The sequence below is a fragment of the Sciurus carolinensis genome, chromosome 17 (genome assembly GCF_902686445.1).
Source record: "Sciurus carolinensis chromosome 17, mSciCar1.2, whole genome shotgun sequence".
Classification (NCBI taxonomy): domain Eukaryota; kingdom Metazoa; phylum Chordata; class Mammalia; order Rodentia; family Sciuridae; genus Sciurus; species Sciurus carolinensis.
Window position 1 is genome coordinate 51,740,388 of NC_062229.1, and position 26,133 is coordinate 51,766,520.

General features: G+C 37.6%; 2 protein-coding genes and 1 pseudogene across 2 annotated transcripts in view; 2 read left to right on the forward strand and 1 right to left on the reverse strand.

Annotated features, from left to right (window-relative positions):
- Positions 1–3,493: 3,493 nt before the first annotated feature.
- Pde12 (phosphodiesterase 12) lies at positions 3,494–8,398 on the reverse strand. Its single transcript, XM_047530554.1, has 3 exons — positions 6,990–8,398; positions 5,823–5,901; positions 3,494–5,675 (listed from the first exon to the last, which is right to left on the reverse strand). Exons 1-3 carry the CDS (start codon positions 8,295–8,297, stop codon positions 5,233–5,235), a joined length of 1,830 nt encoding a protein of 609 aa, XP_047386510.1. The 5' UTR covers positions 8,298–8,398; the 3' UTR covers positions 3,494–5,232.
- Positions 8,399–19,964: 11,566 nt separating this feature from the next.
- The window catches only part of Dnah12 (dynein axonemal heavy chain 12), a 273,790-nt gene continuing 267,621 nt past the window's right edge, over positions 19,965–26,133 (forward strand). Inside the window, exons 1-2 of the mRNA XM_047531915.1 lie at positions 19,965–20,099; positions 20,207–20,385. Coding sequence (XP_047387871.1) covers positions 20,216–20,385 — 170 coding nt within the window. The 5' untranslated portion in view covers positions 19,965–20,099; positions 20,207–20,215. The remainder of the gene's footprint in view (positions 20,100–20,206; positions 20,386–26,133) is intronic.
- Positions 22,514–23,384, forward strand: LOC124969090 (nucleophosmin-like; annotated as a pseudogene).

A 26,133-nucleotide genomic window follows, 5' to 3' on the forward strand; every position in this document is an offset into this window, starting at 1 on the left:
CCATTATTTCTAAACTATTCCAGAAGGGAAATAAAGATGTGATAAATTCTTGTAAAAGTGCATATTCATCCAATATAAGAAAGTCAAATAAATCCAATTAATTTCTCTGTGAATCAAGTTGAATATAGAAAGAATATAAATAGGACAAAATAGCAAAAATACAACCAAGGAATGCTTCAGCACACTAAGGAAATGTCCATTGGCAACACTTCAGAATGAAATTATTAAGATGAGTTTCTGGGCAAAAAGAACTATGCAAATGTTTTGACAGCATCAGCACAAAATGGGCAGATGGCAATGAATTTAGTTTGTTTTTAGGGAAGTTTTTCAAGGAAATCTAAAATTATGAGTAAAAACCTATATGAATGGATTTTGACAACCCAGAGTTTGCTGTCTATTGTAACAATCTACATCAACCAGGTGAACTGATAGGTTTAATGTTTATAATTTATACATAAAATTTTAGCAGCTGGTTTCAATACAATTCATTACATTAAAGTAGCCATTTGGGAAAATTTTTTTGGTATTTTAATTTTGAATATCATATTCTTTTAAAAATTTAGTTTTAGAGCCGGGCATGGTGGCGCATTGCTTGTACTCCCCATCTACTCAGGAAGGTGAAATAGGATTGGGAGTTCCCATCTCAAAAATAATATAAGACACATTTAAATCTTATCTTGAATTTAGGGGTTTTCAGAAATGATTTTTAATAGTTTGGTCCTTTTCATGATTATACATTATAGCTTGCTGAGTTATATTCAGCCACAGTCATCTCAGTTTCTTAGGAATTAGGCTTTTTTTTTTTTTTTTTATATTAGGGATCAATCCCAGTGGTGCTTTACCATTGAGCTACATCCCCAGCCTTTTTAATTTTGAGTCAGAGTCTCCCTGTGTTGCTAAGTTTGTCTCAAACTTGTGATCCTCCTGCCTCAGCCTTCTGAGTCACTGGGATTACAGGCATGTGCCACTGTATCCAGCAGTATTTAGACATTCTTGCAATCTAGTATTCTGTGTACCTAAATTGGGATTTAAAAGGGGGGGGCATCATTAAGCCAATGTTACTAAACAAGTTCATTCTCTGAGACAAATAACTGAAGTAGATCCACATTTTAAAACTTAACTTTTTATTATCCTAGGTTTTTAAATTCTAATTTATTTACACCCCAGGCTTTGGTATTTTTCCAATTTTTGTCTTCTCAAATCTCTTCAAAGGAAGCCAGGAGACTGACCTTTCCCACTTGACACAAGCTTATAAAATGAGTAGGAACTGAAAATGCCCTCTGGGAAAATAGGAGGTTGGGTAAACCATTGTGAATAATCTAGTTCATGACTGCAACATTAATTCAACTAATGTTAAAAATGCATTCGTAGAGATATCACTTCACATCTGCTAGGATGGCTAATTGGTGAGGATGTGGAAAAAATGGGACCCTTGTACATCACTGAGGGAATGTAAAATCGTGCAACAAGAAAAGAATCAGGGCTGGGGTTGTGACTCAGTGGTAGAGCGCTTGCCTAGCACGTGTGAGGCCCTGGGTTCAATCCTCAGCACCACATAAAAAAAGAACTAAATAATATAAAGGTATTGTGTCCATCTACAACCAAAAAATGTTAAAAGAGACGTGACCAAGCAATCCACTCTTAGATACTCAGAAGAACTGAAAACAAATTCAAACCAAATGTTTATAGCAGCACTAGTCAAAATAGCCAAAAGACATAAGCCATACAAGTGTCCATTTAGGTAAGCAAAATGTAGTATATTCACATGGACTTGATTTCAGCCATAAGGGGATCAAACTATAATGATGAACCCTGAAAACATGCTAAGTGAAAAAGGCCAGATACAAAAGATCACATGGATTCCATTTAATGAAATACCAAATATCATACATCAGGTGCAGTGGCTCATGCTTGTAATCCCCAGGGGCTTGGGAGGCTGAGATAGGAGGATCAAGAGTTCAAAGCCAGCCACAGCAAAATCGAGGCACTAAGTAACTCAGTTAGACCCTGTCACTGAATAAAATATAAAATAGGGCTGGGATGTGACTCAGTGGTTGAGTGCCCCTGAGTTCAATCCCTGGTACCTACCCCCCAAATAAATAAACAAATAAATAAAAAATAGGTAAATCTATAGCAGATTAGTAGTTGCCAGGTGCTTGGGAATTGACTGCTTGATGGGTACATATTTTCCTTTTGAGGTGATGAAATGTTTGGAACTAAATGGTGGTACAACAATGTTGTACAACATTGTGAATGTATTGAATGCAACTGAACTATACACATTAAAATGGTTAATTCTATGTGAATTTCATTTAAAAAATGCTTTGGTATCATCTCAGAATGTAGTGGTACTACTATGAAATCAACTATCAATATGTCCTTATAAAAAAGCACCAAAGAACCCATATGAGTTACTCATATGAGTTAAAGCTCTTAAAATTCTTTCCTTCCCCAAAATGAAATCTAAACAGTGTTTCCTTTGAATACTATCTTAGGCAAAGTATCTGAAGTTTCAAAATATTTAAATGTTTTTGAATTGTTTCAGGGGATTTTTCCTAATGAGTTGTCATGTGGGTCTTATGTTAAATTAACACGGTCATTTTTCATTATATATGGATTTTGGATTTGACTCAATCAGATTAGTTTAATAGGGAACCTTTGCCTATATTTCAAGCTAAAACATGAGATATAAAAATGACTATTTTGACAAAGGAGATCTCACAGTAGTGTTCCCATCTTTTCTCCCTTGTATTTTGCTCTTCAGATATCTATCTCCAGTATGAAACTAGTACATTCTGATGAGATCATAGTTTAGTTCTATCAGAAAAATAAAAGGAAATTTGAAACAACTGATTTTAGTATTCAAAATTAAAAAAAAATTGTAGCTAGAAATAATTTGTTTGCTAATGAATTATGAATATTAATGTACATATTTGCTATAGTAGCAACTGTGCAAGTCCATTTTAACAGAACATGTCTTAAAATACTTGTACTCATTTACAGCTATAAAATTTTGAAATGTTAATTCCTGTAAGAACTTATGATATCATAAAATGATTTGCCATAAAAAGTTATAAAAAGCTATACACTACAGTATATATAGCACTTGAAAATAACATTCCTTTGTCCTAATATCTTGAAATTCCTGTATATAATCTGATTATGCTATTTAGTCAGGAAATACCAAATTTAGGGATTTAAGATATGGACTATTGGGTAAGTACCTGAGAGTTTTTCTGACTAGATTTCAATTTAGCTAGGACTTATATAATATAGAACTTGTGTGCTCTTTTCATGGGCTTGGGTAATTATATCACATCACAATTTTTTTTCTTACAATTTTGCTTGAGAAACTTGTTTTCTCTTAAGTTACTATACGGCTCTGTGAACATGTGTATTTGGAAGCAGACCAAAACCAAATTTTTAAAAGGAAGAAAAAGTATTTTACAATGGAATCAGATTCTAGCTTTATTTGTGTATTTATAAACTGCTGTTAAAATGCTCTTGAAAATGGTTTTGAGGAAGGCACAAGTTGGTAGCATTGATTTTTTTTTTTTTCATTTATAGCTCTTTCTAGATAAGATCACAAGAAACTGCCACCTTAATCTTTCCCTTCAAGTACTTTAAATACTTCTAGGTTTGATCAAAAGTGCAGGTAAAACTCATTCTCAAACTTACTAAACTAAGAGTTAATACATCCGATAGTGAGCAGAATGTGAACACAGAGTACATTATCAAAAAAGGAGAGTTCTTATGGTATTAGGTTCAGAGATTAAAAATTTGAAACAAAGGTTTTCATGGCTGGAAAATCAGAGCTCTTTTTGAGGTGAGTAGGCTTTTAATACCTAAGCTAGAAATTAAATGCAGAAATATGAGAGAACATTATAGTTATCTTAAACATCAAAAAAGCAACAGCTTAAGCATTACAAATAAGGTATGGTGATAAATGAGTTAGTTGGTTATCACTCTAAGCTGCATGAATCAATACAATTGCTTGTAATCTCTAATCTTGAAGAATTTGGCCTCCTAGTTAAATCTTTTAAGATAAATTATATAAGCAGTATTTTCTGGAACTCAAATTATAATGCTCATGTATGAAAATAATAGTTTATTTCAGATATGCTCAAAAGCTAAACTACTTCTCTTTTTCCTTATTTATAAAACTGACAATTTTGAAAATGCTTCTGGCATAGAAATGCTGAGTTATCCAAAGTTTCAAGTTCATATCAGTAGGCATTTTCTCAAAAATAACGTATTGTGCTCTATTCTCTAATATCGTATGGTCAAATACCCTGTAGTCTTAGGTCTTCCATGGGCTCTTGCCATGGAAAGAAAATGGGATTAAACGTTGCTATTCACTTTGAATACTACATTGTGCTTACATCCTAGAAATTAAAATGAGCTGCTGTGTGAATGAGAGTATAAATTATGTCCATTATTACCATACATTAACAACAAAAATACTAAAGAGAATGAAGACACTTTGTTAGCTGAAAAATGGAAGTTGGTTGCAGTGCTGCATGCCTACAATCCTAGTTACTTGGGAGGCTCAGGCAGGAGCAGCCCAAGTTCAAGGCCAGCCTGGGCAACTTAGACTGTCTCAAAATAAAGAGCTGGGGATGTAGCTCAGTGACAGCACTTGCCTATTGCGGGAGCCTCTGAGTTCGAGCCCTAGTACTGGTGGGGTTGGCGGGGAGAAGAAGAAAAAAACAGAGAAGCAATCAACAATAACAATTTTAATCTTTTGTTAAAACTCTGAAATTGTAATAAACTGCTGACCAAACTGAGGTAGAGGTAGACCTTTATGTTATTCTATGTGTCAGAATTTAGGTCTTTCACCTTAACCTGTATGCATTTTTTCATCTAATTATATAAACATGATTCAATCTGAAATGTGTCATGAAAAAAAAAGATCATTCAAATGGTACTTAAAAAATTCTTAATTACTAGATTAAAAATAATTTATAAAAATGTACACAATATTTGAACTTCCTTCTCCATAAACATATTTGCTTTTCCTCCAAGTGTAGGGGGAAAAAGGGGTCCATATGATGCAAACATAAATAGTCTTGAAACAAAGATATTTGGAACATAACTAGTAGGGAATGAACAGAAAGTTTTACCGTAGTGTCTAGATTTCCCCTTTCAAAGTTACATACAAGCTTTGATTCATATCAAATTTTCTACAAAGTAATCAATTTCCTTTTTACACTTAAATTCCATTAAACAAATCTATTTCCATTTTAGATCACATACAAGTGCTATGTGATCAGAGGGATGGGAAACACTAGGTAAGGCCTGGTGGGTGGTAACTTCTTCATGACTAGGTAATGGAATCACCTGTTCAACCTCTAAAGTATGTAAGTCAATGAAAATGTAATCTAGACACCCATGAAAGCCACCAACATAATTTGTGTAAGCAGGTTCACCACAAGCGCTTTTCAGTTTGAAGAAATGTGTTAGAGACATGTTGCATCTTTCTTCTTCCCCATTGGAAGCCCAATCTTCATGATCCTCTGGAATGCTGCCAGTGATGACAAAATGATACATTCCTGTTGATGGTGTACTATTAAAGTCCCCACAAAATATAACTGGTATGCCAGGATACAGATCACATGAGACATGTCTAATGTGAGCCAAAGCTACTGCCATTTGAATGAGACGAATGTACCCACCTATAAACATAAAAGACATTATGTAAGTACTTTTAAAAGTAGTCTTTAAAAAGAGAAAAAGAAACTATTGCATTTGGGTGACGAGATATATGTGTAAAACAGCTTTAGTAACATCATCATGTTTGAGTCATAAAAAACAAAACATACCTTTTGGATGCCAGTAGAGATGGGTATTAGCAACACATATCTTTTTAGAAGAGTCCTTTGTAGACTGAAGAACTGAAACCTAAAATAAATGGAGAGTGCCAAGAGTTCAACTGGTGTCTGTCAATCTCCTTAAGATTTTTTTTTAAAAATCTAAGACTATATGATGGACATTTTATTCCATATCCTTCCATTGATAAACTGATGTCAATTGTGAAATGTAAGTTTTAGGATATATATGAATAGAATTCAGTGTTATGTATTTTAATAATCCAACATATAAAGCTAATATGATAATTATGGATGACAACATTAAGGTTGGAGACTTGTTTTCTAGTGGGCAAGTGCTGGCTTTGGAGTCAGGTGGATGTATGTTCGAATACTCTTAACGTAGCAGTATAACACGGACAGAGACACTTCTAAGCTTGTTTCATAATGGTAAAAAGAGACTGTGTCATCTCCTGGAGGACTACTGTGTGAATTCAATTCAATAAATTTACAAAGAGGTGCATAAAACAGCATGGTGCTCAAAAAACAAAAAGGTAGCTACTCTTTTTACTTTCAACAAAACCAATGATCTCAAAATTCTGAACAACTGAACAGATTTCTAAAAACAAAGATAGCTTTAAGTTAAGTAGCAGTTAACACTCAGCTCAGTGATGATGGTTATATGTATATAGTTGAGAATCCTGGCTTCACGTTTGTGTGAATATGGGTAAGTCTGTTTGACCATTTATAAAATGAGAATGACATCAGTAAAATGGGAATAAAGGGATTACTGTGAAGATTAAATGCTCCAATGATAAAGACTACTAGTTAATAGTTATGAAGCATATCACCAAGCACTTAAAGTACTTCAAAATATGTCAGAACAGTGCTTGACAAGAAGTAAAAAAAATAAGCATTGCTATTATTCTTGTATTTAACATGTCTCCCCTTAGATTGTGAGGCACACAAGAAAATCCTTGTCTTGTTGAAGGCAACCTGCAGCAGGGATACTAAAGTGCTCAAAAAATGCTGAATAAATAAAGGTTAAACTTGGTACAGGAGCAAACATACATTTCAATAAAATTTGGATGATTTCAATTATAACCTCTGCTGCCTTCCCTCTACCCCGCCTTCCAGGCCCCTAAAAATGGGTAAGTATGAGAAAAGACAGAGTTCCTTCACCTGAAGGACAGAAGATCTCTGGAGCACTTTTTCCTGTGCCAATGGGTACAAAACTAGTTTCTCCAGCAGTTCTTTGTGAAGTGGGTCAGACTCCAGGGCTTCTTGGAAAGAAATGTCATGCTGGCTAAGAAGGCTGAACTTTGACTTCCGGTAGAAAGTGGCCAGGCCTTCGTGCTGCTTGATTCGAAACACGCCCTCCAGCCCGAATGCCTCGAGTGCGGGTACCAAGCTGTCCGAAAACACCGCGCGGTCAACCTCCTGCAAACAGATGAGGTCGGCATTGTAGCCTGTGAGTTCCTTCTGGATAAGGTTCTGGCGGTAGTCGAGCTCCAGGGCATAGGGGGCACAGTATGGGTACAGGACAGTCCGCGAGAACTCAGTCTGGGCGTACGTGTCTGCCAGAATGTTGTAGGAGACAGTGCGGATGAGAGCGTCCTCTGCCACTTTCTTGGTGTAGAGGTGCCGATGGTCAAAAGTGCAAGTACCAGGCCCGGCCTCCACTGGACACACACTTTCCAACTCCCTGCTTGGCCCAAACCGCTGCCCATTGCCTGGAGTGCAGTGAAGTTTAAGCCGTAGTCCGATGTCAGCATTGGAGGGGGTGTAGACGCGCTCATTCACACCAGTCTCGGTCCAACTAGAAGATGGCGAAGAGGGAGACAATGACGACGGGCCACCACCCTCAGGCTCCGCCGCGCCAGGCTTGGTTTCCTTGTACCAGCGGAAAAGAGAGCCGGACGGATCCCCAAACTCAAGGTTGAGCTTGGGGCACACGGGGAAGCCGGCCATGATGTAGCGCGGTAACTGAAACTCGGTGAAGGCGGGCGGGTTGCGCTCCACCTTGTACTTGACATCACCGATCTGCAACACCGCGCCGTCCTGCCAGGCGTCCACGTTGAGCACATCCTCAGCCACTGCCTCCTCTCGGTAGTACAGCTTCACCACGGGCTCGCAGGCTGCAGCCGTCTCCGACCCAGACACTGCACAGGCCGCGCCGCCGCTCGCGTTGGGCCGGTTCTTCCTGCTTTTTTTAGCTGCGGCTGCCTTAGCGTGGCCCTTGAGGGCGTTGGTAGCAATGCGGTTGAGGGCCCGACCCAGCGGCTCGCTCTGGTCACGCTGCATGTTTTTGTGGCTGCCGTCAGCTAGCGCAAACGACAAGCTCAGCTTGGGCTCCGAGGGCACACAACGCACTACAGCGCGCTCCATCGCGCCTGCAGCCGTTTCAGTAGCCGCCTCAGTCCGGCTGCGCTGCTCCACCGCCGTCCGGACCCCACGAAGCACGGCGCGGGCGCCTGGGAGCCTCCACATGAACCTGGCAACCCAGAGGCTGACAAGACCAACAGCCAAGCAGCCGCCGGGTGTCAAGTGAAGACAGGGAAGTTAGAGCCGCCGGCTGCGGAACCCATTCAGACCCAGCGACTTCCGGCCGGCGAGGAGAAGGCACACAAAGTTCTCGCCCCGCAGTTTCGCTGCGCCTGCTTATCTGCTCCTTTCCATAATGACGCTTGTCTCTAATGACTAGCCTATTAATTTTTATATCCAATCAGAGTTATTTTTATGGAGCTGAAGGAAATATATATGTGCCAGAGAGAAATATCGAACTCCAAATTTTGTTGAAAGTGCATGCTGGGAGCGGAGGGGCAGGTACGCCAAACCGGAAGTTGTTGGATGGCGTCACACGCTCCGCTTTGCGAAAGGAGGCGTGCCCTGAGCGGGTTATTTGGCCGCGTTTTCCTTACACTCTCTGGGCTGAACCCGGTGAGAGCATGGGGGTAGCCCACCGGGATTGCAAGGCTCACTGAAGGCGTGAAAAGCGTTGCTTATTTCCTCTCCCTGGTATTGTCGACCCTGCATGCCTTTTTCTGAGGTGTGGTGGGTTCAACTCTGGCGGGACCAGCGCCTAGGCGCCCGAGTCCCTGTTAATGACCAATATACATTAAGTCCCACCTAGTGAACGCTGACTATGCTAAAAACGCTACATACTCTGTGTTTAAGCCTCACAGTTTTTGTGAGGAAGGCTTTATCCGTAGCTTAGAGATGTGAAGCTGAGAGAGTGTCACAAAGCCACATAGAAACAAATAGTAGTGATGAACTGCGGAAAGCTATTCGTTTTTAGTTGGTAAGGAGGATAACCTTTTCTATTTTAGAGTTGCAAAACTTAGCAAATAAAAATTTAGGACTCCCAATTGAGTGATTTAAAGAATAATAATGGGACTTACACCTAAAAAATAATCTTTTTGTTTTCCTTAACTGATTTTATTCCATTTCTTAAAGCCCTTGAAGTAAAATGATCTTGGTTTGGGGACCAGAAAGAAGTTCAGTCTAACTTGAGCAGTGAGCCCAGGGAAGAGAGTGGTCGGTGGGAAAATTACCCACTACATTGAGTAAGCATTGTAAGCCTCAGTATAGAAGGTCTGCATTTTCTGTTTATTTCTTTATACAGAGAAAGTGAGGCTTTAATGGTGTGTGTGCGTGTGTGTGTGTGTGTGTGTGTGTGTGTGTTAATGAAAAGAAAAAGCGTTGGTAGTTTGACTTGCAGTTTTGGAAAGTAATTTTAACTTTCACTTTTCTCAAAGGAGGAAAGCGCATTGTTGCTTAATTGTGGGATGGTATTCTAATTCTCACTGACTTCCATGTAGTTTTGGTTCACAATTTTCATAAAGCCTTAATAACCCGGGAAGGGCTGGGCATGTAGCCCAGTGATAGCATGCCAGAGATCCTGGGTTCCATTTCCCAGCACCACCAAAAAGAAAAGAAAAAGAAAAATTTAAACACATATCCAGGAAGGCATTGTATAATTAAAAACAACTTTTTGTTAAGATTTTCTTCCTGATACTTTTTAAATTGAGGCATAATGCATAAACATAAAATTCACTATTTTCAAATATATAATTCAGTGACTTTTAGAACACACATTCAAATTTGTGCAACCATCATGCTAGCCAACTCCAGAACCTTTTTATCATCCCTAAAAGAGATACCACACCACCAGCAGTCAGTCCCCATTCCTGCTTACCCCAGTCACTGGTAACTACCACTCTACTTTGTGTTTCTGGGATTTACCTATTCTGACATTCACATAGAATCATACAGTAAGGGGACTCAGTGGGCTTCTCTTAGAATGTTTTCTTCTTTCTTGCCACTGGGGATTGAAACAGGAACCCTTTACCACTGAGCTACATCCTCAGTTCTTTTTTTAAATTTTGAGACAAGGTCTTGCTAAATTGCTGAGAATCTCAATAAATTGCTGAGGCTGACTTCAGCCTCCCAAGTCATTGCGTTTACAGGTGTGCCCTGGTAGGCCTGGCTCTTATGATGGTCCCCCAAGCCCCCACACCCCATTCTGGAGATTAAGCCTAGGAGTACTTTACCACTGAGCTACATCCCTAGCCCTTTTTATTATTATTATTATTATTTTTTGCAGTACTGGGGATCGAACTCAGGGCCTTGTGCTTGCGAGGCAAGCACTCTACCAGCTGAGCTATCTCTCCAGCCCTCCCTAGCCCTTTTTATTTTTTATTTTGAGACAGAGCCACACTATATTGTCCAGGCTGGTCTTGAACTTGTAATTCCTCTGCCTTAGCCTTCTGAATAACAGATACAGGGTTGCACCACCATGCATGGCTTCACTTAGAATATTTTCAAAGTGATCTGTATTGTAATAGTTATTAGTGTTTTATTCCCTTTTAATGACTGAAAAGTGTTCTGTTGCTTGATTATACCACATTTTGTTTATCCATTCTCCCATGGGAATATTTTAATCAGAGTAAACTTTCATATGTGTTTTAAAAAGACAATTCTGATTTCAGAATAGAGTGGATTATTAGCAGGGCAGGAGTAAACAGAGCAGCTGAACAAATGGTAGGACATTTACAGGGATGGGAAAAATTGGAATTGGAGTATATTTACAGAAGAAAATCAAGAGACTGTCTAGACCATATTAAATTTTAGATATTTATTAGGTTCCAGGAGGTTATGCCTCATATCCACAGGCAGTTTGATATGAATCTGGATATGGAAGGGTCAGGCCTGAGAAGACGTTCTCTTAACATTTGAGAGGTCTAGGGCAAGTGTCCAATTGGAGGCCCACATAGCATTTTAAGTCAAGCTACTAAATAGGGTGTGTTCAATTTTTCTATTTTGAAAGTATATCTTTCTAAAGACCTGAAAGACCAGACCAGATTTGAATTTAGGATTGTTGGTGTTCTTTTTCCAGGGTACTCTATCAGTGAACTACATCCCTAGCACTTTTTTTTTTTTTTTTTTGAGACAGGGTTTCACTAAGTTGCTTAGGGCCTTGCTAAGTTGCTGAGGCTGCCCCTGAATATTCCATCCTTATGTCTCAACCTCCCAAGTTGCTGGGATTACAGACATGTGGCACTGATACAGTCTTTGTTGGTCTTTAAAGTTCTGAGCCATAACATGCATCTGCAGGTGAGTTAGTCCTTGCTTATGGTACTGGGGGTTCAGGTCTTGCCTCTGTTGCCAATCTAAAAATGAGGACAAAATTTTTAGAAAAAAGTTTTATTTGCTAGCAAAGGAGAAACACAGGAGACTCCTGTCTCAGACTTACTCAAGGCAAAAAGCAGATAAGTCTCTAGTTTATAGGACCCATATTAGCAATTCTGAATTTTGAAATGTCACTTATTTTTCTTATCCCCAATATTTTTCTTCAAGCAACTTTGCAGAGTTTAGTCAATTTTAAATCAGCTTATTTATGCAAGATACAAGTTCCATTAGAAAATATGATTAGGCACGCCGATCTGATTTAATTCTATGACAGTCTTAATCCTTCCTTGTTTTGAGACATACCACAAAAATATCATGCTTATTTTAGTTTTTTTTTTAATATTTCAACTTTTTGGAAAGAGTAAAAAATACCCATAATGAAACAAATATCCTTTGACTCCTGACTTCTGTGCATACATATATTCTTCCTTCTAGTTTTTTTCACAGATAGGAATGTAGTATACCCATGGTTCAGTCCTTTCTCTTTTCACTTCACTCTTCACCTTTCTCTTTTTAAAACTTTGTAATTTTTTACAGAGGTGTTTTGGAGCTGTCAAAACTTACCATTAAAAAAAAAAACAAAAACAAAACCTTACATTAAAAGTTTAGTTTGAAGGGGCTGGGGAGATAGCTCAGTTGGTAGAGTGCTTGCCCTATAAGCATAAGGCCCTGGGTTCGATCCCCAGCACCAAAAAAAAAAAAAAAAAAAAAAAAAAAAAAAAAAAAAAAGTTTATTTTGAACCCACAGACCTCAAAAATAATGCTTAATAATTAGTATGTTTGAAGCTATAATTTATGAGGTTAAATTCTAGCCTCATGTTAGTTGTAATTATATAACTGATCCTCAAAATTGGAAGACTGAGTCACTATATGTTTTTACTGACAATGAAAAGACAAAGGGCTACTGGAAATTTTATTTACCCATTCTCAGTCTATGTCCAGAAACAAGCTAACTTTTACCAGTTCTGATTGATGGAGTTATTCTTGTTAACTTCAGAACCAAGAGTCCAATATTTGTGAAGACTACTTACTTTATACCTTCACTTTGATTAATGACATTGGCAGTTAACCACAAAGATCATTAATATACACGTACCATTTTTTGCTTAAAGTCAACATGATATTTTAGTTTCAAGTGATAGCATTCAGAAGTTTTGAGACTTGATAATACCACTTCAGAGAATTTCCCCATATTTTCAGAACTCATTAATTTCATCTCTTTCATCTCTTTTTAAGGGGTCATCTTTTTTATTTCTTTGTGGTTTTAATTTCATATGCTATGTAACAGTACATTATGTAATACACTAATATTAATTAGCACATATAATTAATTTGATATATCAGCAATCAAAAATTAGTTTGAGGGCTGGGGATATAGCTCAGTTGGTACAGTGCTTGCCTTGCAAGCACAAGGCCCTGGGTTCAATTCCCAGCACCACAATATTAAAAAAAAAATTAGTTTGAAGATAAATTCAAAGAACCTATGTAAGATCTATTCAAAGAACCTATGTAAGATCTATACAAGCTTAACTCCATAAATTACTCTTCAGTATATGAAGCTATTTCATTCCCCTGCACTTCCATCTATTTTTTATTTTGATATCAGGTTTTGCTATGCAGCCCAGGTTTGTCTTAAACTCCTGGGCATAAGTGATCATTTCTGCCTCAGCCTCCCAAGTAGCTGGGACTACAAGTATATATCACCATGTTTGGCTTGCACTCCCATTTTAAATTCTGAAACCAAGAATATATAATATTAAGCATACCATTTGGTCTTATAAGTTTTCTAGCATCTTCAAAATTCACATTATAAAGAAGAAACTTGATAAATTACTAGAGAATCACATTTTGATACCATATCCATAAATTCTTTTTAAATAATCAGCTGTTACGGAATGTAGCTGTTCCCTCATACACAGTATTTTTAACCTTCAGGCTTAGAATGAGAGCTTTTAGGGAAGGATTTTCAGCTGCAAATTAATGCGTTTACATAGTTAATTTCTTTTATTCAAAGCAAATAATCTATAAATAATCTATAAAATTCCTAGCTGATTTTTTAATTTTGTAGAAATTAAAAAATGATTCTAAAATTTATTTGGGAATACCAAGGGCCTAGAATAACCAAAACTTATTTTTATAAGAGAAGAACAAAGTTGGAAGAGTAACACTACCCAGTTTTAAAACTCTTAACTGTTCATAGTAAAGTTATAGTAATTAAGACATTGTGATACTGATTTATAGATAGGCATGTAGATCAGTGAAACAATTGAGAGTCTAGAAGTAAACCTTTGCATTGCATTATAGTCAAGTGATGAATTTTTTTAAAATTTGAGACGGTTGCACAAAGTTGCCCTGGCTGGTCTTGAGCTAGTGGGATCCAGTGATTCTCCAGCAATCTCCTGAGTAGCTAAGACTACAGGTATACAATACCATGCCCAGCTAGTGAAGTGATTTTTAAAACAAAGGTGCCAAGGAAACTCAACTGGGAAAAGGACACCTTTTCAGTAATTGGTACTGCAACAATTATATATTCAGATGCAAAAACAGACTTAGATCTACATGTAGAATTAACCCTATGCAAAAATTATACCATTTATTGGGGCTGGGGCTGTAGCTCAGTGGCAGACCACTTGCCTAGGATGTGTGAGCCACTGGGTTTGATCCTTAGCACCACATAAAAATAAACATAAAATTAAGGCAGGCTGTCCATCTACAACTACCAAAACATTTTTAGAATTACACCATTTACGATCACCACACACAAAAATTAACTCTAAATGGATCATAGACCTAAGCAAACAAAATTAGAAGAAAACAAGAAAAACATCATGATTTTCTGCCTTTCATGGATGTCCTCACTATCACAAATTGTAAAAGAAAAATTAGATACACTGGGCTTTGTCAAATTTAAAAACTTTTGCTTTTCAAAAGATACCATCAAGAAAAGGATTAGTATGAGTGTACCTTTTTTATGTTCCAGGTGTAGTAGCACATACCTTTGATCCCAGCAACTTGGAAGGCTGAAGCAGGAGGATTACAAGTTCAAGGCTAGACTGGGCAATTTAGCAAGACCCTGTCTCAAAATTTTTAAAAGGACTGTAGCTGAGTGCTAGTATGCCCCTGGGTTCAATCCTCAGTACCCCGGTATGGGGGGGGGGGAAAAGGGGTTAAGACAGGGTTGGGAGTGAAGCTCAGTGATGGAGTGCTAGTTTAGTATGCACAAGACTTTGGGTTCAATCCCTAGTTCTGGAAAAAGAAATCAGATAATACAATCAGTAGAATATATTTATAAATTATCTGATTAAACCCCTGGGTTGGGGTGTGGCTCATGGGTAGAGTACTAGCCTAGCACACGTGAGGCCCTGGGTTTGATCCTCAGGATCACATGAAAATAATGTTGAGGTGTGTTCCTACTATCCCTATTTTTCCTAGAGTTTTGAGCATGAAAGGGTGCTGTATTTTATCAAATGCTTTTTTTATGTATTGAGATTATCATATGATTCTTAACTTTAAGTCTGTCGATGTGGTGAATTACATTTATTGATTTCTGGATGTTAAACCAACCTTGCATCCCTGGGATGAAACCCACTTGATTGTGGTGCACTATCTTTTTAATATGTTTTTGTATGCGATTTCCTAAAATTTTGTTAAGAATTTTTGCCTCTATGTTCAACAAGGATATTGGTCTGAAGTTTTCTTTTCTTGATGTGTCTTTATCTGGTTTTGGTATCAGGGTGATACTAGTGTCATAGAATGAGTTTGGAAGGGTTCCGTCCTCTTCTATTTCATGAAATACTTGAAGGAGTATTGAAATGAGTTCTTCTTTGAAGGTCTTGTAGAACTTGGCTGAGAATCTATCTGGTCTTGGACTTTTCTTGGTTGGTAGGCTTTTAATGGCTTCTTCTATTTCATTACTTGAAACTGATCTTTTTAAATTGTGTATGTCCTCCAGGTAAAGTTTGGGTGGATCACACATCTTTAGAAACCTGTTGATGTCTTCAAGATTTTCTATTTTGTTGGAGTATAGATTTTCAACATAGCTTTTAATTATGTTTTGTATTTCAATAATGTCTGTCGTGATACTTCCTTTTTCATCATGAATTTTAGTAATTTGAGTTTTCTTTCTCCTTCTCTTTGTTAGTGTGGCTAAGGGTTTATCAACTTTCTTTTTTAAGGAAACAATTTTTTGTTTTGTCAATTTTTTGAATTGTTTCTTTTGTTTCAGTTTCATTGAAGATCTACAAACAATCAATAGATTTATAAAAAAAATGTTCAATATCTCCAGAGAAATGCAAATCAAAACAACCCTAAGATTCCATCTCACCCCAATTAGAATGGTTATTATCAAGAATACAAGCAACAATAGGTGTTGGCGAGGATGTGGGGAAAAAGGTACCCTTATACATTGCTGGTGGGGTTGCAAATTAGTGCAGCCACTCTGGAAAGCAGTATGAAAATTCCTTAGAAAACTTGGAATGAAACCACCATTTGACCCAGCTATCCCACTCCTTGGTCTATACTCAAGGACTTAAAATCAGCATACTGCAGTGATGCAGCCACATCAATGTTTGTAGCAGCTCAGTTCAAAATAGGTAGATTGTGGAACCAACCTAGATGCCCTTCAATTGGCGAATGGATAAAGAAACTGTGGTATATATACACAATGGAATATTACTCAGCCATAAATAAGAATAAAATTATGGCATCCGCAGGTAAATGAATGGAATTGGAGAATATCATACTAAGTGAAATAAGCCAATCCCAAAACTCCAAAGGCTGAATGATTTCTCTGATAAATGGATGATGATACATAACAGGGGTGCAGGAGGGGGTAAGGCAAGAATGGATGAAGGATGGATTGTGCAGAGGAAAATGAAGGGTGGGGAGGGGGCAGAGGGAAGGAAAGATAATAGAATGCGACAAACATCATTACCCTATATACATGTATGATTACACAAATGGTAATTCTACTTTATGTACAACCAGAGAAATGAAAGTTGTACCCCATTTGTGTACAATGAATTAAAAAAAAAAAACAGGTCATCAACACATGGGGAAAAAAAGTTAATGATGAAAAAGTTAAATAATCCAATTTAAAAATGGACAAAAATACATTCTACTGTCATATATATCTAAAAAGAACACATAAAAGATTTGAATAGACATTTCATCAAAAAGACATATCATGGGCTGGGGGTGTAGCTCAGTGGGAGAGCATTTGTCTAGCATACATGGTGCTCTAGGGTGATCCACAGCACTGGAAAGAAAAAAAAAGTGTGTCCATGGCTGATAAGCACATGAAAAGAGTCAATAACAGTAGTCATTAGGTAAATGCAAAGTAAAACCACAGTGCTGTACCACTGTCTGCCCAGTTGAATAACCACAATCAAAAAGACAATACTAGGTATTGGCAAGGATGTAGAGAAACTAGAACAGTTATACATTGCTGGTAGGAATGTAAAATATTTCAGACACTTTGGAAAACAGTTTAACCATTTCTTAAAAGGCTTAACAGACTGACCAATCCACCTAGCAATTCCATTCCAGATTTCACTCTATGAGAGATGAAAATGTATGTTCATCCAAAAACTTGTAAACAGGTCTGGGGATGTAGTTCAGTGATAGAGTGCTTGTTTAGTGTGCATGAGGCCCTGGATTTGATTCCCAGCACTGCAAAAAACAAAGATGTGTAGATATATGTTCATGGCAGCAGTATTCATAATAGCTCAAAACTGGAAAAAAATCCACATGTCCATCAACTGATGAATGGATAAAAATGATATATGCATATGATGGAATACTGTTCAGCTATAAAAATAATGAATTTCATTAATACACATACGTGAACCTCAAATTCATTATCATTAAGTGAAGGAAGCCAAACATACAAAATACCACATAATGTATGATTTCATTTATATGAAATGTCCAGAAATTGCAAATTTATGGAGACCAACAGCAGTTCAGTGGTTACTTGAAGCTGGAGATAGGAGTAGGGGATTCACTGCCCAGGGAAACTTTTTGTAGTGATGGAAGTTTGGATTGTGGTAATGGAAACTCAATTCCTCAAATTTGCTTTAAAAAATCATTGAATTGTGTTCTTAAAAATGATGAATTTAATGGTATGTAAATTATACCTAAATAAAACTGTTAAGGGGATATAGCTCAGTTGGTAGAGTGCTTGCCTAGCATGCACAAGGCCCTGGGTTCAATTCCCAGCACCACACACACACACACACACACACACAATTCAATAAAGCTGTTAAAAAATGTATATTGTACTAGTCAGGATTCAATGAGGGAAGCAACCAGTAAGAGATTTTTTATGTGTATGTGTGTGTGTATGTATGTAAATATATATATATATATATATATATATATATACAGAGAGTGCATTTTATATGTATATGTACATATATATTTATTTTTACATATTTACATATGTACATACACATACACACACATATATATGGGTTTACTATAAGGAATTTCTTATGCAATTGTGGGGGCTGGTAAAGGAAGATATAGCTGTAGGACAGGCTGTCAGGAAGAGAAGATTCAGAGAGCAGAAAGCAATTATAGACCTAACTGCTGTTTGGAGTCCAACTCAGGGTATGACTAAGCCTTTTAAAAAGGAATTCTACTGATTGAGACAAACCCATCAAAAATAACCTCCCTAGGTTAATATCAATTGACTGGGAATTTGAATTATATCTGCAAAATTTTTTTATTGCGGCACTAAATTAGTGTTTGATTGAATAACTGAGAGAAAGTGTGTCTATCTTACAAAAATTGCTGCCTTCCCTTTAGTCCTTACAGTTAAACCTAATCAAATTAACACTCAAAAGACCATCACATAAAAGTATTTTGTTTTCTACAGAATAATAGTGTGCTTTTACTAACAACCAGGATGAACTGGGCATGGTGGCATACGCCTGTGATCCTGCAACTTAGGAGGCTGAGGCAGGAGGATCACAAGTGTGAGACTAGCCTCAGCAACTTAGCGAGGCCTAAGCAATTTAGTGAAATTTTATCTCAAAATAAAAAAATAGAACGGGCTGGGGACACAGCTCAGTACTAAAGCACTCCTGGGTTCAATTCCTAGTACCCAAACAAACACAAGCCACAAACAAAAAAACTACTGGGACATTCTATTTGTTCATTCACTCACTTAAATGACATTTTCAGGAGCACTTATACTGTGTGTCAGACACAATAGTGTAGGGCTATTTTGGAAAGGCCCAAGGTGACTATAGTTAGGTTCCCTCACCAAGGCTTCTGGTAGGCTGTTTTAGTATGTAGCCAAAGTCATAGACACCCTGATTTAGCATATGTACCCAAAGGCCATAAATATTTGCTTGTCAGCATGCATTCACTTATGTAACCTGTTGGCAATGCCCCTTCTTTGTCTGACCTGCATATAAAAAAGGCCTATGGAAAGACTCAAGGGGGCTGAAGTCAGCCTGGGGCTACTGCTGCCTCCAAATAAAGCATGACTACTCTCTCAAAGGCATCTTCCTTCACCTTCTGGGATTCTGAATTTCTTTCTCAGGGTCTGAGCCTCAGCAGGATAGGCTATATTATCATTTAAAAAACAAAACCAAAAAAACATTGTTGACCTGGCGACTGGCACAGGGAAAGTGCTCAAATGTTTGTTAAATGACTATGCCATCATACATGACCAAGACTTATTTGTCCCCTTGTTTTATTTAGGCATACAGTATTCATGTATGCTGTTGTTAGGTGGAGTATATATTGCACAGCTTCCAAATGCAACATTTCACATTTTGCTTTTCAAGCATACTCACAAAGTAACACACCTTACCTGTTTGATTTTGGCAAAAGTTCCTGAAATTGTTTTATAAACAAACAGCAAATATAGAAACAAGATAAATTATATTGCTGATTAGTTGTAATATATACAACCAAGTCAAAATGGGTATACTTGATTTTCTACCACTGATTAAAGTGCCACCTCCTCCCTACCCTTTTTAAAATTTTTTTAGGTAGGGTCCGGGTAAATTGCTGAGGTCGGCCTCAAATTTGCGATCCTTCTGCCTCAGCCTCCCCAGTCCCTGGGATTACAGGCATGCGCCACTGTGCCCGAAACTATGGGGACACTCGAAGACTTGATTCTCCTCTGAGAGTAAGTATTTACATAAACCTATTTATTTTCTAGTGGATTAAAATTTCCCGTCACGCAGTTTTTCATAATTTGAAGATCCTGATTTCCTGAACCTCTTCCGAGAGAAGGCAGCTAGGTAATCTGACTCACCCTCCATTTACCTGAGTAATTAATTAGTGTTGTGACAGGCGATCTAAATCTGTCGGGCCTCACAACAGGCTCTCCAGGCAACTTCGTTCAGCCCTTCTGGCAGCGGACACGGGGTTTCCATGGCGACAGCGTTGTTAACACTCGGTTGAGGATTGCCGTTCACCAGCTACTGGACTTGGAGCCTGTGAGATTCCGGAGGTTCACCTCTCCTTACTTTACTTTGTCCAGAGAAGTCTCTTTTGTTTTTCTCTCCCTCTCACTCTTCTTCATCCCCACTCTGCCTCTCTCTCCCTCTTTCTCATATTTGGGAGGGAGATCTAAAAAAGGTATAGAATTTTATTTTGGTCTTGATATGTTATGAATATATTGAAACTTGCTTTTGCAATAATGACTATATAGAATTTTTCTCTTCAGAGTATATTTTAATTTTTAGGGGACCACGATGTCAGATCCAAACAGAACTTCCATTGAAGCCGAAAAGGAGGCTCTGAACTTGAAATTACCCCCTATTGTTCATCCCCCAGAAGACATAGGGGTTGATACACCACAACAAAGTAAGCTGCTAAACTACAGAAGATCCAAGGAGCAGCAGAAGACAATCAATCAGTTAGTGTAAGTAGCGTATTAGTAATTAATTCTTGCTTGAAATACAAGTGAAGTGATTAGTGTTCCTATTCTAAAGTTTTCAGCATTGTAGGTTGTTCACTGTAAGATACTATCAATAGGAAAACAGTTAAAAAGTAATCATAATGATAGCTAACATTATATAGTGCTTACTTTTTCAGATATTATTATTTTCACTTATATTTCTCACAACAACCCTATAAGGTAGGCCCTATTATTTCTACTTTTTAGATAATAAACTGAGGTACTGAGAAGTTAGTAATTTGCCCATGGTCACAGAGCTGGGGTTTAGATCCAGGTGGTCTGGTTCTAGAGTTCACATGCTTGAATCACCACACTATCCTACTTCTCAAGTAGGTAAACAAATAATTGGGCTTCTACAAATAGCGTTGCATTTGAAAAAAAATATTTAAGAAAGTAAAATATCTTTGAACTACTTGCAATTAAAATTTTTTTTCTATACAAAAGAAAGCAGTCCAACATCTTGCTCCCCTCCGCCAATTTAGTGGCAATTAATTTAGGTACCAGTAACCAAAGGCTGTGATAATGGTGATACAGTTCAATTCAATAGTTACTGAGAATTTCCAAGGTACCTTACTCTGTTGCTCTGGGGAAAAAAAGAAGAAAAAGACATGGATCTAATTTCTTTCTGGTGAATTCCTGCTTCTCTTTCTGGATTCTCTTTCCTTCTTGGTTAGCTTCTCTTATAAACAATTATACAATTGATTGGGTTTTATTGTAACACTGTCAATGATCATGTTTGAAAGCAAATGAAAGAGAATACAAAAAGAAAAAGAAACAGAGACCTCAATGGATTAGCAATGCTTTATTAAGCAGTGGAGGGGCACATTTTCAAGAGGAAAATGGGGACTGGCTACAATAAGTGTCTGAGTTTTATAGGGTTTAGCAGGACCACACCATGAGAGGAATTTGTTGGATACTTTTGGTGGGCTTACTTTTGGCAGGCATGGGAATTTGACAGATAAGGGAAGTTGTGAAAGGTCTGAGTGCTCAGTTTCCTTTTTCCCCCAAGGGGTTTAAGTTTCCACCTCCTTCAGTGTTGTCAGTTTAATAATTTAAATATTGGCTAATGTTACTTTTCTTACAGTTAAATAGATCACTTAATCATATAACTTCTTTAGATTTTTATTTTTTTATTAGGTCATCAATTATTTATTCATTTAAATCTAAATTTACAGGGTATATTAAATAATACTAGTACATGTATTGTTAGAGATCTTTTACCTTTCATTCCTAAGACTCTTAAAATGTTTTAGAAGACTTAGAAGGAAGTTCTCTAGGAGTTAAGACTGTTCTCCATCCAAAGCTTTTCATTATCTCATTTTGTCATATTGAACTACTTGCAGTTCTATGAGTATACCATATTTTTTACAGTTTAAAGATGGACTCTGCAATTTCCTTCACTGCACTGCCTGACTGAATACTTACACTAATTCTTCAATGCTTATTTATGGATCCCCTCCTTTAGAAAGCCTCCACATCCCCCTCATGTTTCTTTATCCCCTTTTACATATTTCTCTTTAATCATTGCATCACCAGAGAAGAGATCTCTCTGGAAAAGGGTACAAAGGAGTTTCCAGAAAGGGCAGACTTTACTCTGTATTAATGGGGTCCTTGATGTATGTAATAGAGAAGAACTTCTATATGTGTCTGTAGAGGCCCAGAGATTTATTTAGGAAAGCAAGGAATACACATTCAAGGGAGAATGAGGACCAACCAGCTCAAGAATGAGAAATGCACTTTCAGTGTTCCTGACTGTTCTTTTAAAGGTAAATTGGTGAGGGATGGGTATGTGAAGTTATATAAGGGTGACATCAGTCTGGTCATTCTCAGCACTCTTAGCTGATGTGGCCTCCATTTTCTGATCCCTAGATAATGTTGGAAAGTCCCCAATGTTATAGGTTTCTTAAAATGTCATATTCTCTTAATCTGTTTATTAGTGGACTGATTAACACTGCACAAGATAATTTTCATAAGTAGGTAAGTTTTTAAGATTCGTGGCCCTGGCATGATTCCATCCTGCACATCTCTTCTCTAGGGCAGCAGCCTATTTTCTGTCCATCATCTCTCCCACCTACATGCATGCTACCACCCCATGGAAGATTTGATGGATGTGGACATGAGCCCCCTGAGGTCCCAGAACTATCTTTTTGGTTGTGAACTAAAGGCTGACAAATATTATCACTTTAAGGTGGATAATGATGAAAATGAACCCCAGTTATCCTTAAGAATGGTCATTTAGGGACAAAGGATGAATTGCACGTTGTCGAAGCAGAGGCAATGAATTATGAAGGCAGTCCAATTAAAGTAACATTGGCAACACTGAAAATGTCTATACAGCCAACAATTTCCCTTGGGGTCTTTGAAATCACACCACCTGTGGTCCTAAGGTTGAAGTGTGGTTCGGGGCCTGTGCATACTAGTGGGTGGGCAGCACTTAGTAGCTGCGGAGGAAGATGCAGAATCAGAAGATGAAGAGGAGGAGGATGTAAAACTCTTAAGTGTATCTGGAAATCGATCTGCCCCTGGAGGTAGTAGCAAGTTTCCCCAGAAAAAAGTAAAACTTGCTGCTGATGAAGATGATGATGAAGATGATGAAGAAGAAGAAGATGATGATTTTGATGATGAGAAAACTGAAGCAAAACTCCAGTGAAGAAATCTGTACGAGATACTCAAGCCAAACATGCACAAAAATCAAACCAGAATGGAAAAGACTCAAAACCATCAACACGAAGATCAAAAGGTCAAGAATCCTTCAAAAAACAGGAAAAAACTCCTAAAACACCAAAAGGACCTAGATGTGTAGAAGACATTAAAGCAAAAATGCAAGCAAGTATAGAGAAAGGTGGTTCTCTTTCCAAAGTGGAAGCCAAGTTTGTCAATTATGTGAAGAATTGCTTCGGGATGACTGGTCAGGAGACTATTCAAGATCTCTGGCAGTAGAGGAAGTCTCTTTAAGAAAATAGTTTAAACGGTTTGTTAAAAATTTCCATCTTATTTCATTTCTGTAATAGTTGATATCTGGCTGTCCTTTTTATAATGCAAAGTGAGAACTTTCCCTACCGTGTTTGACAAATGTTGTCCAGGTTCCATTGCCAAGAATGTGTTGTCTAAAATGCCTGTTTAGTTTTAAAGATGGAACTCCACCCTTTGCTTGGTTTTTAAGTACATGTGGAATGTTATGATAGGACCTAGTAGTAGTGGTGGTCAGACATGGAAATGGTGGGGAGACAAAAAATACATGTGAAATAAACTTAGTATTTTTAATAAGGTTAAAAAAAAAGGATTTGTGGAATTCCCAGAAATTTAGGAATGACAGGCCTGGAAAGGTATGCAGAACTTTAAATTAATATTATATTTATTTGTCCTTCCTTTATACCTGTTTTTATTTCTTCTAACCTCAATTTAGAGATATGAAGGGGTGTTTAGAAATATTAAGTACTTGCTGTTAGACAGACACTACTTGTTTCTAGGAAGATCATAGAGAACACCAAGGAAAGAGCTGTGTGGGACTGGGATTGTGGCTCAGTGGTAGAGCGCCTACCTAGCATTTGTGAGGCACTGGGTTTGATCCTCAGCACTACATAGAAAAAAAATTAAGTTACTATGTCCAACTACAACTAAGAAAAAATTTTTTAAAAAAAGAAGCGTGCTTTTAAGAAGTTTTTATACTAGTGGGAGGAGACAGTAAATGAGTAAAGGAAAAAAAATTTATATTAGTCTTTTAGATGGTGATAGATGCTATGAAAAAGTAAGATAGAGGAATAGGGAGGAATAAACAGTGACAGGAACACTACAGGAAAGGCCTCTGGAGATGATATTTAAGTAGAAATGTAAAAAATGGGAAGAAACCTGTCACTTAAATAAGCAGTAGCAAAGCACTCTAAGAAAGGTGACAGCAACCACAAAAACCCTGAAATATGAATGTTTTTAGTCTGTTCCAGCAGTTGATAAAGCCAGTGTCACTGGAGTATCACAAATCTGGGGAAGAGTAGTGTGAGGACAGAGAAGAGAGTAGGGCAGATTGCATAGGGTTTTATAGGTCATGATAGATGGTGATAGATGCTATGAATTTATTAATTCAGAACTTTTTTAGTTGAAATATTCTACACATATGTAATGTGAAATCTGATTTACATTTAAAAGATATTCTGGTTATTAAGAATAGACTGGGGTGGTGAGGAAGAGGGCTAGAGTGGAAGGAAAGACCAGGTCAGATGCTTTTGCAGTAGAATAGATGAGACCATGCAGTGGTTTGGATAAGGCTGGAGACAGTGGAGGAGAGAAGATTTTCAAGTCTTTGTTTTGGAGCCACAATCAGTAGGACTTGCTATTAGATTTGCTTTGGTACCTCGGTGGATGGCAGTGTCATTTATAGAGAATTGAAGGTCCAGGAGATAGGGGGTTAAAAAACATTAACTCTCTTTTGGAGTCTAAGTACCTATGTAACTTAAGGGCAAATGATATTAGGAAGTTGGATATATAAGAGGAGTCTAGGCTGAAGATAGAAATTTGGGGATCTCCAGCATTTACATGATTTTTTTAGAGATAGGAGAATAATTGAAATTACTAGGGTTGGGGTGGGGGAGGAGGAGCCAAAGGAGGAAGAAGGAGGAATAGGCAGAGGGTTGAGGGAAATCCAGAGTGAAATCCTAGGGCTGAGGTATTAGGGATTACAGTTAGATGCTGTGTGGGAAAAGGGCAACTAAATATGACTGATAAAGCAGAAGGAAATGCAACAGAGAAGAGAATAACAGAGCATGGCTGGTTTTTTCCTAGCAGTATTTATCTTCCACTAAACTCTCACATGCTTAAGGAGAGAAATTTCAACACAAAGCACTGTGTCTGGCATGCTATTATTGGTGAATGAATGTGTGAATTAATGAATTTTAAAAGAAAGATCCTTATTGTGCTTTATACAGATTTGTAAATAGTACCACTTTTATTTGGCTGCTTACTCAAAAATACTGCCTCAAAATTAACTGAAGTATAATGTCATATTTAATGCTGGAATTAGAATTTTCATGTGTTTCTTTGGGAAGAAACCATTTAGAACTGAAAGTTTTTATTCTGGAAACATGTCTTTCTGGATGGCCACAGGGTTTGGGACTCTCTTTCTCCCCACTACCTCTACCTATTAGACAATTGGAATGCAGGCTTGTTTCAAAGGTGAAATGAGGTCTACGGATAGAGTTCCAGGGGTGAGATAGAACATAAGGAATCCTGAGCAGAATTGGGCCCCTGGCTTGAACCAGTTCCTGGATGAGTCAACATCATTTTGTAGCTTTCTCAAGTTCTGAGAATGAGCCTTCCTTCTTCCTTGGCTATTACTTCCTTTCTTGATTTATTTATTTTTTTTATTTTTTTTCTTTGTTTTTATTTTTCCCTTCCCCCCACCCCTCCCACCCCTCTTTTCCCTCTATACAGTCCTTCCTTCCTCCATTCTTGCCACCCTCCCTAACCCTAACTCTAACCCTAACACTAACCCTTCCCACCCCCCATTATGTGTCATCATCCGCTTATCAGCAAGATCATTCGTCCTTTGATTTTTTGAAATTGGCTTATCTCACTTAGCATGATATTCTCCAATTTCATCCATTTGCCTGCAAATGCCATAATTTTATCATTCTTTATGGTGGAGTAATATTCCATTGTATATATATACCACATTTTCTTTATCCATTCATCAATTGAAGGACATCTAGGTTGGTTCCA

What these genes read in the sequence shown, in the direction of transcription:
- Pde12 (XM_047530554.1), bottom strand. Translation starts at nt 8,297, where the DNA reads ATGTGGAGGCTCCCAGGCGCCCGCGCCGTGCTTCGTGGGGTCCGGACG. An exon ending in AGAGATCTTCTGTCCTTCAG is followed by an intron (nt 5,902 to 6,989) that starts GTGAAGGAACTC and finishes CATTTATTTTAG; the next exon opens with GTTTCAGTTCTTCAGTCTAC. An exon ending in TCTCTACTGGCATCCAAAAG is followed by an intron (nt 5,676 to 5,822) that starts GTATGTTTTGTT and finishes TTATGTTTATAG; the next exon opens with GTGGGTACATTCGTCTCATT.